The sequence below is a fragment of the Alternaria viburni genome (assembly GCF_023758015.1).
Source record: "Alternaria viburni strain BMP 2772 chromosome Unknown scaffold_23, whole genome shotgun sequence".
Taxonomy (NCBI): domain Eukaryota; kingdom Fungi; phylum Ascomycota; class Dothideomycetes; order Pleosporales; family Pleosporaceae; genus Alternaria; species Alternaria viburni.
Window position 1 is genome coordinate 193,235 of NW_026055792.1, and position 13,911 is coordinate 207,145.

At 52.5% G+C, this 13,911-nt stretch overlaps 8 protein-coding genes across 8 annotated transcripts; 6 read left to right on the forward strand and 2 right to left on the reverse strand.

Annotated features, from left to right (window-relative positions):
- Window positions 1-109: 109 nt before the first annotated feature.
- Window positions 110-1,193, forward strand: J4E79_009059 (uncharacterized protein; the record flags this gene model as incomplete). Its single annotated transcript, XM_049357911.1, has 2 exons — window positions 110-140; window positions 190-1,193. The coding sequence occupies 2 exons, from the start codon at window positions 110-112 to the stop codon at window positions 1,191-1,193; spliced, it is 1,035 nt and encodes a 344-aa protein (XP_049207510.1).
- Window positions 1,194-1,267: 74 nt separating this feature from the next.
- Window positions 1,268-3,087, reverse strand: J4E79_009060 (uncharacterized protein; the record flags this gene model as incomplete). The annotated part of the gene is made up of 5 exons (XM_049357912.1): window positions 1,268-1,894; window positions 1,943-2,313; window positions 2,361-2,536; window positions 2,583-2,876; window positions 2,921-3,087. 5 exons carry the CDS (start codon window positions 3,085-3,087, stop codon window positions 1,268-1,270), a joined length of 1,635 nt encoding a protein of 544 aa, XP_049207511.1.
- Window positions 3,088-3,966: 879 nt separating this feature from the next.
- On the forward strand, window positions 3,967-4,645 carry J4E79_009061 (uncharacterized protein; the record flags this gene model as incomplete). The annotated part of the gene is made up of 3 exons (XM_049357913.1): window positions 3,967-4,246; window positions 4,296-4,308; window positions 4,384-4,645. The coding sequence occupies 3 exons, from the start codon at window positions 3,967-3,969 to the stop codon at window positions 4,643-4,645; spliced, it is 555 nt and encodes a 184-aa protein (XP_049207512.1).
- Window positions 4,646-5,430: 785 nt separating this feature from the next.
- On the forward strand, window positions 5,431-6,844 carry J4E79_009062 (uncharacterized protein; the record flags this gene model as incomplete). The annotated part of the gene is made up of 3 exons (XM_049357914.1): window positions 5,431-5,541; window positions 5,599-6,289; window positions 6,351-6,844. 3 exons carry the CDS (start codon window positions 5,431-5,433, stop codon window positions 6,842-6,844), a joined length of 1,296 nt encoding a protein of 431 aa, XP_049207513.1.
- A 160-nt stretch (window positions 6,845-7,004) lies between these two features.
- Window positions 7,005-7,266, forward strand: J4E79_009063 (uncharacterized protein; the record flags this gene model as incomplete). Its single annotated transcript, XM_049357915.1, is given in 2 exon segments — window positions 7,005-7,192; window positions 7,209-7,266. 2 exon segments carry the CDS (start codon window positions 7,005-7,007, stop codon window positions 7,264-7,266), a joined length of 246 nt encoding a protein of 81 aa, XP_049207514.1.
- An 811-nt stretch (window positions 7,267-8,077) lies between these two features.
- On the forward strand, window positions 8,078-10,522 carry J4E79_009064 (uncharacterized protein; the record flags this gene model as incomplete). Its single annotated transcript, XM_049357916.1, has 2 exons — window positions 8,078-8,204; window positions 8,256-10,522. 2 exons carry the CDS (start codon window positions 8,078-8,080, stop codon window positions 10,520-10,522), a joined length of 2,394 nt encoding a protein of 797 aa, XP_049207515.1.
- Window positions 10,523-10,768: 246 nt separating this feature from the next.
- Window positions 10,769-12,040, forward strand: J4E79_009065 (uncharacterized protein; the record flags this gene model as incomplete). Its single annotated transcript, XM_049357917.1, has 1 exon — window positions 10,769-12,040. The coding sequence occupies one exon, from the start codon at window positions 10,769-10,771 to the stop codon at window positions 12,038-12,040; it is 1,272 nt and encodes a 423-aa protein (XP_049207516.1).
- Window positions 12,041-12,325: 285 nt separating this feature from the next.
- On the reverse strand, window positions 12,326-12,753 carry J4E79_009066 (uncharacterized protein; the record flags this gene model as incomplete). The annotated part of the gene is made up of 3 exons (XM_049357918.1): window positions 12,326-12,473; window positions 12,524-12,642; window positions 12,694-12,753. The coding sequence occupies 3 exons, from the start codon at window positions 12,751-12,753 to the stop codon at window positions 12,326-12,328; spliced, it is 327 nt and encodes a 108-aa protein (XP_049207517.1).
- Between the last annotated feature and the right edge of the window lie 1,158 nt (window positions 12,754-13,911).

Sequence of the window (13,911 nt, forward strand, 5' to 3'; positions counted from 1 at the left end):
TACGGGAGAAGGAACTTGATGGATGCAGTAAAAAATTAGGGTCTTGAATAGAGGTAACTTTTGGAAAGCGATCTTACCATCATTTAAAGAAAGGGCATCATTTGAAAGTATGGCGTTGGCAGATAACTATGCATTCATCGGTGAGCGCTCCAATTTAGTACCTTAGTAGGCATTACTAACAATGGCAAGGTCTCGGAGCGATGGGCTACGCGATGGCAGCCAATATCCGCAAGAAGATAGACCCATCTTCGACCCTCTACATCAACGACATCAACGAGTCGGCATGCTCCCGCTTCAAAACCCAATACTCGTCCCACGGCCCTATAGAGATCGTCGCTACAGCACGCGAAGCAGCGGAGAATGCGAAAGTACTGATATCCATCGTACCTGGAGGAGAAGATGTAAAGAAAGTGTATCTAGACGAGAAAGACGGTGTGATTGCCGCGAAGAGAGATCAAGAAAGGATAATGCTAGAGTGCAGCACAATCGACGTGAACACTACGAAAGACGTAGGACAAAAGCTGAAGGAAGTGGAGATGGGTACATATATCGACGCCCCCGTATCCGGCGGCGTCCCAGCAGCAGAAGCAGGCACACTATCGATGTTGATCGGCCACCCACCGCCAGCGCAAACACCAACTTCCTCAGCTTCTCCAGACTCTCGAATTACAACGACCCTCACTATGCTTGGCCCACCATCCAAAGCCTTCTACCTGAACACCCTCGGCGCCGGCCTCACCGCTAAGATATGCAACAACTACCTCTCCGGCACCATTCTCCTCGCCACCGCCGAAGCCCTCGCGATAGGCGTATCTCACGGTCTCGACCCCTCCGCTTTATACTCCGTGATCAAGAACAGCACTGGTCAGTCTTGGATGTGCGATCATGTCATGCCCATTCCCAATGTGCAGAATGAGTATTGGGTGCCGAGTAACAGTGGGTATAAGCCGGGGTTCAAGACGCAGATGATGCTGAAGGATTTGGGATTGGGTATTGAGAGCGCGGGTCAGGTTGGGGTGAGGCCGAGTATGGCGGAGAGGGCGTTGGAGGTTTGGGAAGAGGCGGCGAAGGACGAGAGGTGTGTGGATAGGGATGGTAGCAGTATATATTTGCATGTTGGAGGTCTTCTACCGAAGGGATACGAAGACAAAGGGAGGAAGAATGAGCATGGAACGTGGGAGTTTGCGGAGTAAGGCTTCTGTCATCTTTAATATACACAGTGGTGTTGCGAACCCGTTCTGATGCACTCATGTAGTCTTCATGCCGTCTACTTTCCTTGAAAGAAGTTCTGGAAGACCTCCATAATGGCATCAAATCCAGCCGTCTCTCCCAGCTTGAGTACCCTCTCATCTCTTCCAATCTTCGCTGGATCACCATCTGGAACCCATCTGCTCGTGACACCATCGGCACTAGGCCCGTAGACCTTGGCACACAACTTGTCGGTCTTCACAGGCGGCCAAGGATCCTCCCCGTTGACAAATTTGATGAAGTCTTCCCCGTACTCTCGTGCTACTTTCTGTTGCGCATCGTCCAGGTGCTCGTTGTAGTTCTGGAAGAGGTACGATACATCGAGAATGTGGCCTGCTTCACCCTTGAAGCGACCTTCCCAAGGAATTCCTTCGTTGAAGTGATAGAGGAAGAATTTCGAGTCGGGTGTATTGGGCCAGCCTTGGGCGAAGGCACGAGCGGGCGCGTAGAAGGATATCTCGGAACCAAAGCGCAGTATTGAAAGCATAGCCTCTTCGTCCGGAGTCTCGGGGGTTATCTTGTAGGATGCAAAAAGCTGTTCCGCAACCTCTGGCTTGGCGGACAGTGTGGCGTTGCAGGAGTCGATGAACTTTTGCGCGACGCCCGGCTTGCGAGCATCGAGGCCAAGGTATGCAATGATGTTCGCCTAAAAGGATGAGCTCACATATTTCGGCATTCACGGTATGGAACTTACGTCCAGCTTTGACTCTCCAATCATGAAGGCCTTGCACCACTTCCTGCCCGGCATCATGAAAGCTGGGCTGTCTTCTTGAGATGAGACATTAAGGAAATCTGGTGATCCCGGCATGGTCTCTTTGTCGACTGAAGGTAACATCGGTGCTGTAGGTGGCACCTTTTGCCATAGATCATCCAGTGGTATACTGAGTAGGGCCTTGATACAATCCTCTGGCGACTTGTCCGTCAGGCCAAATGCTTCGACCGCTTTTTGATACGATGATTCTGCCACGAAATCGGGAATGGGCTTGAACAGTAGCACAGCTCCTCCAGTACTGAGACAGCGCTTCATGAGCGGTTCTTCCGAGCAGAGCAATACTGTCGCAGACACTGAGTATGTTAGTCCAGTTCTTATGCCATCAGTGTCAATAACATACGCCCACCGGCGCTCTCTCCGCATACTGTGATCTCATCTGCATCACCTCCGAATCCGCCTATGAACTTTCTGATCCACTGTAGAGCCGTGCGCTGGTCGTGAAAGGCGTTGTTCGCTTTGTATCCTGCTTTGCGCAATTCTTCGGAAGTCGCAAACCCTGTGAAACCCAGTCGATAGCTGTATCTGTTAGTAGACGAGGTGTGCTTCAGGTAGTAAGACCCACTTGATGGTAATGCCGATGATGGGCTTTTTCCTCTCGACAGACATCTTCACAATGGGAGTTGGATCGTAGTGCGGATACCAGCTACTTCCAACAGCAAAGCCGCCTCCATGTATGAAGACAAAGACAGGCAACTTCGCGTTGGAATCAATAGCTCCATCTTTGTTGGTCGGCACAGTGATGTTGAGGTTCAGACATTCGAGGTCGGAATGCGTCGGAACCTCTGGAAGTGGTAAGGAATGTTGAATGAAGCCGAACTCGCGTTCAATGGCACCGACTGGAGATACTGGAGGAGGACTATTCAATTAGTAAATGGTGACCGGCGTCACCAGTTGACGTACCCAAATTTAGTGGCATCCGTAGTTCCAGATCCATAGCTGTCAACGAGCTGGGGTGCAGCCAAGCGATCTTCTAACGAAGCATACTTCAGGCCAAGGAATTGGACTGCGCCATCTACTGGCTTTCCTTCTATTTCACCTAGGTGTTGGTGCTTGAGCGTCTCCGACATGTTGGCTGCTGCGTGGGATGGGATGGTAGGAAGCAAAGGATCGTTCCATAGACTAACGGATTGTTTACTATTACCTAGTGTCTATTTGGATTGGCCGAAGGAAGTTGCGCATCCCTGGAGCTGCTTCTCTGGAAGCAGGTACGTTGGGGGCAATGATGGTCCGATAATTACCCCGCACCTGTACCTGCCATTTCAGTAGTGGGGCAATCACCCGCGACCAAACATCGCGTGCGGGATGTGGGGGTACTACAGCGACTGCGCCTTGCATCGATGAGGATATCGTAATTCGCTCGATATCTGAGCTCGGCAATTAGCAAGCATGTGTTCGGCTAGATAGGGTGCTACCTAGGTAGATGTACACGTTACACGCAGTCAGTTTCTTGCACAAATGACACCAACAATGCAGGCCGGCCTCCCTCAAACTGACGCCTTTGTCAGTCTTGCTCTCCTCGATGGCGGCAGCTTTCTAGGAGATCTGAGCCGCTTGCATGCTGGTGAAAGTGGCACATTTCGCATGTACAACTGGGCGTTTTACATCTCGCACCAGGGAAGACACATACTTTGGGACCTTGGGTTGGATGAGGTGCGTAGGCCAATATCGGGTTTGGCTACCTCAATCTTCTTCTAACTAGTTTATTGAAGGACCGAAGTTGTTATACCCCTTGGGTTAACAAGTTCATGTTGGATCTCGTCAACCACGTCGGGCCAAGGAGAACTATCGTTCAGCAGTTGGCGCAAAGAGGCGTAGCTGCGGAAGATGTCGATACTGTCTTGTTCAGGTATGGTAACAAGGCTGGCGTGAATGAAGTTCGCTGAGCAGCCTGCAGCCACGCTCATTGGGATCATTCGAGGCCTATCAGCGATTTATTTCCAAATGCGATGGCGTACTTTGGTCCCGGTACGAGAGCAGCATGTCAGCCAGGGCATATGAGAGATCCAAGCCTACAGTGGGACGGCCGCTTCTTTGATCCGGAGAACTCGACAGAAAAATGGGATGAGCTACATGGCGCGTGGAAGCCCTTTGGCCCTTTCGAAAGAGCAATGGACTACTTCGGAGACGGCAGTTTCTGGATCCTAGATGCACCTGGCCATATGCCTGGTAACTTGGCTGCTGCTGCAAGACTGCAAGATGGCGAGTGGGTAATACTTGGCAGCGATTGTATGTTATCCCATGGAGTTTCCATTGGCGCTCGCTAACCTTGTGCTAGGCTGTCATTCGCGGTACGTTAAATTGATTGCACCAGGCGTTTGCTGACGTGCATGGTGTATACTATCGGGCGTTTACTGACCGGTCAGGGATTTGCTGGACGGCACGCGAACAATTGCGGAGTTCCAAGGCCCAGGGGCAGTGAGCATGTCACTGCATACAGACCTTCCTTCAGCGAAAGAAACAATCGCTAAGATAGGACTGCTTGAAACCAGTTTTGGTGCTCATACAGCGCTCGCACACGATGCTAGCTGGCTGAAGAAGGGCATGGACCAGGTGCTCATGTCACTGCTGGACGACGAGATGCGAGTTGCAGCCCAGGAAAAGATACCGTATGATGAGATACCGTAGATGGAGTTTGAGGCACGAACCAGATTTAGTAACCGATTGTTGGAGGCCTGATGATCAGTAAACGTGTCGGTGGGTTCGCTACGCGTTTTTTCGTGGCGCGATTGCTGTCCGCAAGTTGGACGCACGAATGTGGAATGCGTCAACGTTATCTTGCTAGATGTCGATAAAGCAACAAGCCAGACGTGAATTGTTTCGAGGTCGCTTAGAGAAGTGAATGCAGACGTCCACTTTGCTGGGCGATGCTCGCGCATAGTCTATTCCAAGGTTGTGAGTTCGCTGTCTCACCCTAGCCAGCACGCTAAAGACGCGCCTACCTGAACACCAACATCATGACGTCTCGCGGCGCAGGGTGCTGTAGCGTCCACACTACAGACAACGCCCCGCCAGCCTTACAAGATATACCGCAACCTAGGAGCCTAAAGCGCGTGTCAAGCAATGGCAACGGAGGAGATGAAAGAGATGTTCAATAGAGAATACGTGGTGACGTCAGTGGCCATGGCTCAGGCAAGCAACGCCATCTTGTCACACCCTGAAGTCCATCTCCAACATCGCAAGCCTCTGACGATACGGGATCGATGCCTCCACGGCTGTATTTTACAAACATGAGCCTTTCCAACACACGCTAAAGATATCCCACCACCAAGCGCCACAGGATCGCCTAGTGCTGATGTACTCCGCTTAAGTGCCAAGATGCCACGATCGGGGGGCCTGGATCAGCACGACCTCATATACCTGGGTACTTCAACCCTCCATACATAGCAGACCTTACACTTTAGCTCTTCACGATGGCTCTTCGTGACCTACCATGGGTGACGATACTCTTCTCTGGCATCATTGCGGCGCTCGCATATGGCGTAATGAGATTGATCCAAGTTCGGCGTTTCTACAAAGATGTCGTACGTTGGCAGCATCCGGCACGATCTACATTGAAGACAGCACTGACAGTACATCAGCCCAAACCGCCTCATAGCTTCTTCTTCGGCCATTTGAAACTGCTCGGCGAGACCTTCAAATCGCTACCCAGTGATGTGCATTATCAGGCAGCGGTGGTTACGATCGCCAGGAAGTACAACATGCCAGGTGTCTTCTACCTCGATTTGTGGCCTGCCTCATTTCAGCAAGTTGTGGTGACAGATCCGGATGTTGCACTTGACATGACAGTCATCCGGAATCACCCCAAACATGAAATGGAGGCAACTATGGTCGACCCCTTGATTGGAAACGGCAACATCGTCACAACCAACGGCGCACAATGGAAGTATCTCCATAAGATGTTGAGTCCTGCTTTCGCCACTTCGCACATCACCAACATGAGGCCGATGGTTGCTGACGAGGTTATGAAATTTCGGTCGAAGCTTTCTGAGAAAGCTGAAACGGGCGAGGTTTTCAGGTTGGAGGACCATACCCTGTGCATGACGTTTGATGTCATATCGACTATGACCTTTGGCCGATCTCTTGACGCGCAGACCAAAGGTAGCCCTGCTCTGCAGCACTTTGAAAAGATGTGCCGTGCTTTTATGATCACGCGAGAGTCTCATAACTACATCCGCAACTTCTTCGTCAACCGGACAGTTTTCGCCGAACGCGCAAAGTTTGATGCTATTGTGGAAGGGCTCATCAAAGAGAGATTCGAGATAGTCAAACGTAAGAAGCCCAATGGAGTCCCTGCATACTTGAACTTCGTGCGGCTAACACATAGCTGCAGGCGACAAGCTCGATCTCTCGGAGAAGCGAGGACTAGGGATCATGGACCTCATCTTGCGAGACTATATTGCAGAGCGACAGGGTGACGTAAAGGAGCTCGACCCCCAATTCACCAAAGATGCTCTCACACAAGTAAAGACTCTTTTGATCGCTGGACTTGGAACTACGTCGGATACCATCTGTTTCGGAGCTATGCTGCTTAGCGTTCACCCTGAAGTGGTACAAAGGATGCGCGAAGAGCACGACCGTGTTTTCACCCCTGGTATCGAAGCGACGTACGAGATGCTTAAAAGGGAGCCGTACAAGCTGAATGAGCTCACCTATACGAACAACGTCATCAAGGAAGTCCTGAGGTTCTATCCGATAGGAAATACCGCACGCAAGGGCATCGATACTCTCACGTATCAGGGTCGCGAATGGCCGACCAAAGATCGCATGATCTGCCCCGTCCAACTGGCTATGCATATGGATCCAGCGATATTCCCAGGCAAGTGACATCTATCGATCCTTCTTTGTAACACACATCCGGTGGCTAATGCTTCGACCAGATCCGCTCAAGTTCGACCCAGATCGGTTTACACGAGAAGACCATCCGCGGCACGCCTGGCGTCCATTCGAGAGGGGACCGCGAGCGTGCCTGGGCCAACCGCTGGCTATGGACGAGTTCGTGATCGTATTCCTGCTGACAATACGCGATTTCGACTTTACTTGCGCGGATCTGAAGCCCAACAAGACGCCTCGAGCAGAGTGGAATAATCTGGATCTGACATTCGGTGATCGCGCCTACCAGGAATTTGTTTTCGAGGCTAAACCACGAGATGGCATGCCGATGACCGTTAAGAAGTCTAACTGGCCACAGTAAGCGCGGCAACGGCTGCCAATTCGGGTCAATAGACGACATCAGTGGCGGTCGCTAGTATGGACCATCCCAGGGCTCCTGCTCCGCAACGCATGTGTGTATGTATTGACTCGGGAGGGGCGGATGGCGGATTGGGTCGACGTGTCATGGGAAATTAGGAAATGTGCCATGGTTGTCATACCTAGGCACGGTCAAGTCTTATTGCCTGATGCACGTTGACAAACTGCCGCGCGACACTGACGGAACCTGGGGTAGGTAACTTCCAAGGTTGGAAGCATGGCTGTTGAGGCATAAGCAAATACCATCAAGGTTCCATCCCGTCTTCCGTCAGCCCACATTGGCGCATCCCTTGCGGATGCTCGGCTGATGCTTATGCGAGACCATCCTGCAATTCCAGTATTTCACCGACGTCTTGTGCGTGTAGTTGCCGTGCCTTAAACTTACCGCTTCTCGGGTGTGATGCTTACAGTCGTAGATTTACATTCAGCCTGAATGCATAGCCAGGTGCAGCGAATCGGAGGGCGGGGAGATCCACTTAGCGCGAACCCCTCACAGATTTTGCAAGTACCATGGGGCTCCGCATGCGGCTCGGGTACAATCTTGGCTGCCGTATGCCTCTGGGCCAAGCATCGGGAGTGGCTTCGGACACAAGACTGGCTCGGCGCTCGGAAATAAGTGGACTTGCGACCGCTGCTCAACCGCGTGGCCGACGAGACCATGACGTACGGGAATCGTGGGCTATGGTGTTTACCAACCGCGTGCTGACGCAGGGTCGGTGACTACGGCTATTTACTGTGCTATAAGACATGGAGTGAGGACGACGACGAGCTGCATCCGGACCATCCGAACCAAACCAGACAACCGGCGTCATGTTTACCTCGACGCGTGCGCTGCAAGTGTTGGCCTTCGCTGCCACAGGAGCGTATGCTCAATACGTATTCCCGGACTGCAGCAGTGGACGTTTGAGCAATGAGACCATCTGCGATCCTTCGGCATGTACGTTCATCTCCACTCACACAACAATTTGGTCATACTGATCCCTTCCAGCTCCGCTAGCTCGTGCGAGAAACCTCGTGTCTCTCTACACTCTCGAGGAGAAGATCAATGCTACGAGCAGTGGCTCGCCAGGCGTTGCCCGTCTCGGCATACCACCTTACCAGTGGTGGAACGAGGGTCTTCACGGAATTGCTGGCCCTTACACCAACTTCAGCGATGAGGGAGAGTTTAGCTACTCCACCTCGTTCCCCCAGCCCATCTTGATGGGTGCGGCTTTCGACGATGAACTCATCACCGAAGTTGCAAAGGTCATCTCCACCGAAGCGCGTGCTTTCAACAACGCGAACAGGACAGGTCTTGACTTCTGGACACCCAACATCAACCCGTTCCGTGACCCTCGCTGGGGACGCGGACAGGAGACACCCGGTGAAGACTCTTACCATCTGTCTTCTTACGTCCAGGCCTTGATCCACGGTCTTCAGGGTGACGCGTCTGACCCATACAAGCGTGTAGTCGCAACTTGCAAGCACTTCGCAGGTTATGACGTCGAGGACTGGAACGGAAACCTTCGCTACCAGAACGATGTGGAGATCTCTCAGCAGGATATGGTTGAGTACTATCTCGTTCCATTCCAGGCCTGTGTCCAGGCGAACGTCGGTGCTTTCATGTGCAGCTACAATGCGGTCAATGGTGCCCCACCATGTGCCGATCCTTACCTGCTGCAGACCATTCTGCGTGAGCACTGGGGCTGGACGAACGAAGAGCAATGGGTCACATCCGACTGTGATGCTGTTCAGAACGTCTACCTCCCGCACCAGTGGTCATCATCTCGTGGAGGCGCTGCTTACGACTCCCTGAAGGCCGGTACCGATCTCACGTGCGGTACTTACATGCAGGAGCACCTCCCCGCTGCTGTCCAGCAAGGTCTTCTCGACGAAGCTGTTCTTGACCAGGCCCTTGTCCGCCAGTATTCTTCGCTCGTTCGTCTTGGCTACTTCGACTCTGCCGACAACCAGCCCTACCGTCAGCTCGGCTTTGACGCGGTTGCCACCAATGCTTCGCAGGCACTCGCACGCAGGGCCGCTGCCGAGGGTATCGTTCTGCTGAAGAACGATGGTACGCTACCGCTCTCTGTTGATTCGTCTACGTCAATCGGCCTCTTCGGTGACTGGGCGAACGCAACCGATCAGCTCCTCGGTAACTACGCTGGTGTTGCCACTTACCTTCACTCTCCTCTGTACGCTCTTGAGCAGCTCAACGTTACCATCAACTACGCTGGCGGAAACCCTGGAGGCCAGGGCGACCCAACGACCAACCGTTGGTCCAACCTCTATGGCGCGTACTCTACCAGCGATGTCCTAATGTACGTCGGTGGTATCGACAACAGCGTTGAGGCGGAAGATGACGACCGTACTTACCTCACATGGACTGGGGCTCAGCTCGATGTTATCAGCCTGCTCGCCGACACCGGAAAGCCAGTCATCGTCGTGGTCACTGGAGGTGGACAGATTGACAACACTCCTCTCGTAAACAACCCCAACATCTCTGCCATTCTCTGGGCCGGATACCCCGGTCAAGATGGAGGTTCCGCTATCATCGACATTGTTACCGGAAAGACTGCTCCTGCTGGACGTCTCCCTACGACCCAGTACCCCTCCAACTACATCGCCCAGGTTTCTATGATGGACATGAACATGCGCCCTGGCGAGAACAACCCTGGTCGCACTTACAAGTGGTACAACGGTTCCGCCGTCTACGAGTTCGGTCACGGTCTGCACTACACCAACTTCTCCGCCGAAGTCACTAGCGAGCTTCAACAGAGCTACGCCATCTCTGCCCTGACTCAGAACTGCAACAGCACCGGAGGATTCCTCGAGCGTTGCCCCTTCGTATCTGTCGATGTCGAGGTCTCCAACGATGGCGATGTTAGCTCTGACTACGTTACTCTTGGCTACATTGCTGGAGAGTTCGGTCCTGCGCCCCACCCCAAGAAGTCGCTCGTCTCTTACAAGCGTCTTCACAACATTGCTGGAGGCTCTTCTGCCACTGCTACTCTCAACCTTACTCTCGCGTCTCTTGCCAGGGTGGACGATATGGGCAACAAGGTCCTATACCCAGGTGACTACACCATGATGATCGACAACCACCCGCTTGCGAGCGTCAACTTCACCTTGACTGGAGAGCATGCGATGCTAGACATGTGGCCTCAGCGTCCTAACCAGACTGCTCAGGGCGTCGAGTACGTTGGTGATTACTGGTATGGAGGTTACGGTAGCGACTATGGTGCTGAGCCTGCGGAGTTCCAGAGCACCATGTAAATGTGTCCCGTATACCTAAGTGTACGATGGAACGTATGTAGAAATCTATTGAATGACTACCATATTGATCGCAACACCTGCAACGTCCGCGTACATTTCCAACTTTACTTCCACCTTCACCTTCGGGCCTACGCTCGGGCCACTGTTTTTGTTTGCTACAGCAACCAGCTTTTTTCATATTTTCACACCCACTCATTCTCTCCAACATACCCCGCCTCAATACCTAACGACAAAATCGAAGCACCAATGGCACTCTGCGACGAGTGCGACAACGAGGGCGCGCAGCGTTGCGGCGGTTGCAGCTCAAGCTGGTATTGTTCGAAGGCCTGCCAGAAGAAGGCATGGCCACTCCACAAAGTCCTCTGCGACAGCTTCAAAGACTTTCAAGACCGCCCAAAAGCCGAATGGCCTGGTGAGAAGTACACCCGCGCTATCTACTTCCATTACGACGAAGGCGCGCCGCGATTCGTTTGGCTCAGAACCTGCACTGTAGCCGGAGACGAGTACCCGTGGCTGATGACCTTTCCCGAAGCTCTCACCACCATCAACCAAGAAGAAGCAGACTCTGAAGAGTACGCCCGGATGAACAAGGACGAGATCTGCCACAACTACGCTCTCGCCCGCCGACTGCCGTACAATATTGTGGTCTCATCCAGGGACAACTTTCTCAATGATGGGTCCACACACAACAAGGCCAGCAACAAGATCATTGACTTCTATTCCCGTCACTTGCACGAGTGGCGCGGTCCTATGATTGCGCATGGTACCGACGTCTACGACGACAACCCTCTCCGCCGGGAACCGTCCTACAGCCAGGACCTGGGCCCCTCGGATCTGAAGATCATCGCACACTGGCTGAACACCTACTTGTACAAACCCCATACTCCCCCAAACATCAAGAGTATCCAGCAAGAGTTCCGTGCCGTATCTGGTGTTCGGATCAATTGCGATGGAGATGTCGACGTTGACGGTCGTCCGCGTTTTGAGCCAATGGAGCTTCCCGCTTACCACAGGCTCTTCAACCAGGCTGCCACCGACATTTCAAAACATATCGAGCTACCTATCGTTATCCAACGCGTGCCTAGAAGTGTTACTTATTGGAAGAAGCGCTCAGACCCTCGTGACAAGGCACCTTGGGTTAACAGAGCGGCTACCTTCCTTAATAGAGCCTGTCAACCCGAGCGCGAAGAAACTGGCGATTTGGACTATGTTTGGGGTTTTGCACATACACATTGGCAGGGCGATGTTGGTGCGGTTATGGTCATGCGTAAGGACAAGAAGACGCTGCTCGAAGAGCATGTTGATGCACTTGCCGAATATCACGAGGATTACCTGTCAGACTTCTTCCAGGAGAAGTGGGAGAGTTCGCACCCGGGTGTCGAGCCTGAGTTGCAGCGTAGCACAGCGTGGGTTATGCAGGAGATCACCAAGGCCAAGTTCGAGGACTTCTACGTGGATTGGAAGTTAAGGCAGTCGGACGAGGCGAAGAAGCAGCAGATCTCTCCCTACGATGTCTAGTGCTGCTGCGAGCTCGGTACCGGGCCGACCTGGAGATTGTTCGTTCGTTCAGAGAGCTCAGCATCGAGGTGAGCGAAGGTGTCCGATTCGCAAGGATCTGAAGTAGGTGATGCGCTCAAACCGCATGTATATTCGCCTCGGTTTCAAGAAGAGTGTTGCCTAGCTCGTCATTAGTAGAGCTCCACGGTTACAATACGAAACCATCCAAATCACACTCTCGTTCCGTAGCTTGGTGACGTATTCACTTCCTTCATTATCGTCTAATTTATGTTCTTCCCACCCCGCCTACAACTTGCTCTTGAAACCGCCTACATCCTTAACGATCATAACCGACATCGGCTCCCTAAGTAGATCCTCCCCGTTGACCGCCGATTGAAGCTTCTTCAATCCCGCGCTCTTGGCATGGAACATCAGAGCATCTTTGTCCGCATATCTAATGACTGTCAGTTTTGAAGTTGCCCAAGGCTTTGCGGCGTGACTTACGTTTCGAATATAACAAAGCTCGGCGCGTCGCCCTTGGTTTCGCGCTGCAGGTGATACCGGGTGGTGCCGGGTTCGGTGGCTTTTACTTCTTGGGCTGCGATGTTGAGCAGTTCCTCCACCTGAGGAGCGTTAGTTGTTTGTAAATGATGGGGTGCCAATATCGCGCGTACCCTGTCTTGGTTGCCAGGCTTGGGCTTGAGGATGGCGATGATTTCGTAGCCTCTGGACATGATGATGTAATATTTGACTCGCAATTGTTTGGCTTGGAGGAATGCAAATGTCTGAGCGCGCAAAAGAGCTATAGTATGCAGGAGTATTAAGAGATACGGGATATTCAGATAACGCAGCCAAGCCTGAGGTCGCGTTGTTGAGCTCGTCGCCGTCAGCTTACCTTCTCCGCTCTCCCAAAGTAGCGCCGAACCGAAAGATGCCGAGGCACAATTCAGGAGGTATCCACGCGTCGCAGCACATACTGCGCGTTCACTCTCCTACCCATCACAACCATCACAGTCGCAATGTATAGCGGTTTTGTGACGGGAGTTGCCGCTTGGCAATACGACTGCATACTCCACATGCGCCTCTGTCGATGCAGTTCGCTTGCAAGCATCGAGGGGTCACGAGGTGCGGGGCAGACGCGCACCCAGTCCGTGCCGCATCATTCACTCTAATACCTAGGTACTTATGATTCTAGTCATCACCATTTTCAGATACATTGACAATCATATTATCCTTGTATACGTCAGCATAGTATTCAGATAAGCTCTGGGAACTTGTACGTGCTTTCATATGGCAACGCTTAGCGCGATCTATTCTTCCAAGGTTGTTGTCGGTGCCAGGGTCTTGTTCTGCGAATTACATCCGATTGACCAAGGTCACCAGGAGCGATAACAGTTCGATAGATGGATCAGTCTGAAACACCGAAACCGACAATAGACATGAGCATGACAGATTTATCACTTGAATCGTTGTCGTCCGAGAAAGAGAGACTTTTAGCAAGGCTCGATCAGCTCGCAGACGAAATGTCCAAGGAACGGGCCGCACAGCTTGAAGATCCCCAAGCCGAAAGGGCCGAGTCTGGAGATGAAATTGTAGTGACAACGTCAGTCGGTGAAGGTCATGTTGACGTTTGTCCGGCTGCTGGACGGCGGTCGGACTTCACCATGAGCTGGGATGCGTGGGGGGTGTGCGTTCGATCGGGCTGTCCAGCATGTATCCTACGCCGCAAGATCGTACTGGACTCTGGGTACACAATGTCTCAAGACTCTCAGGACTTGCCCGCCCTCGTTCTTTATGATCACGACCTTCTATTCGACAGCTTTGAGTTTGATAAGAAGCTTTTCGAATGGGTCGTCGAAAAAAGCGACCTGGTCGAGGAGTCTGAGATATAT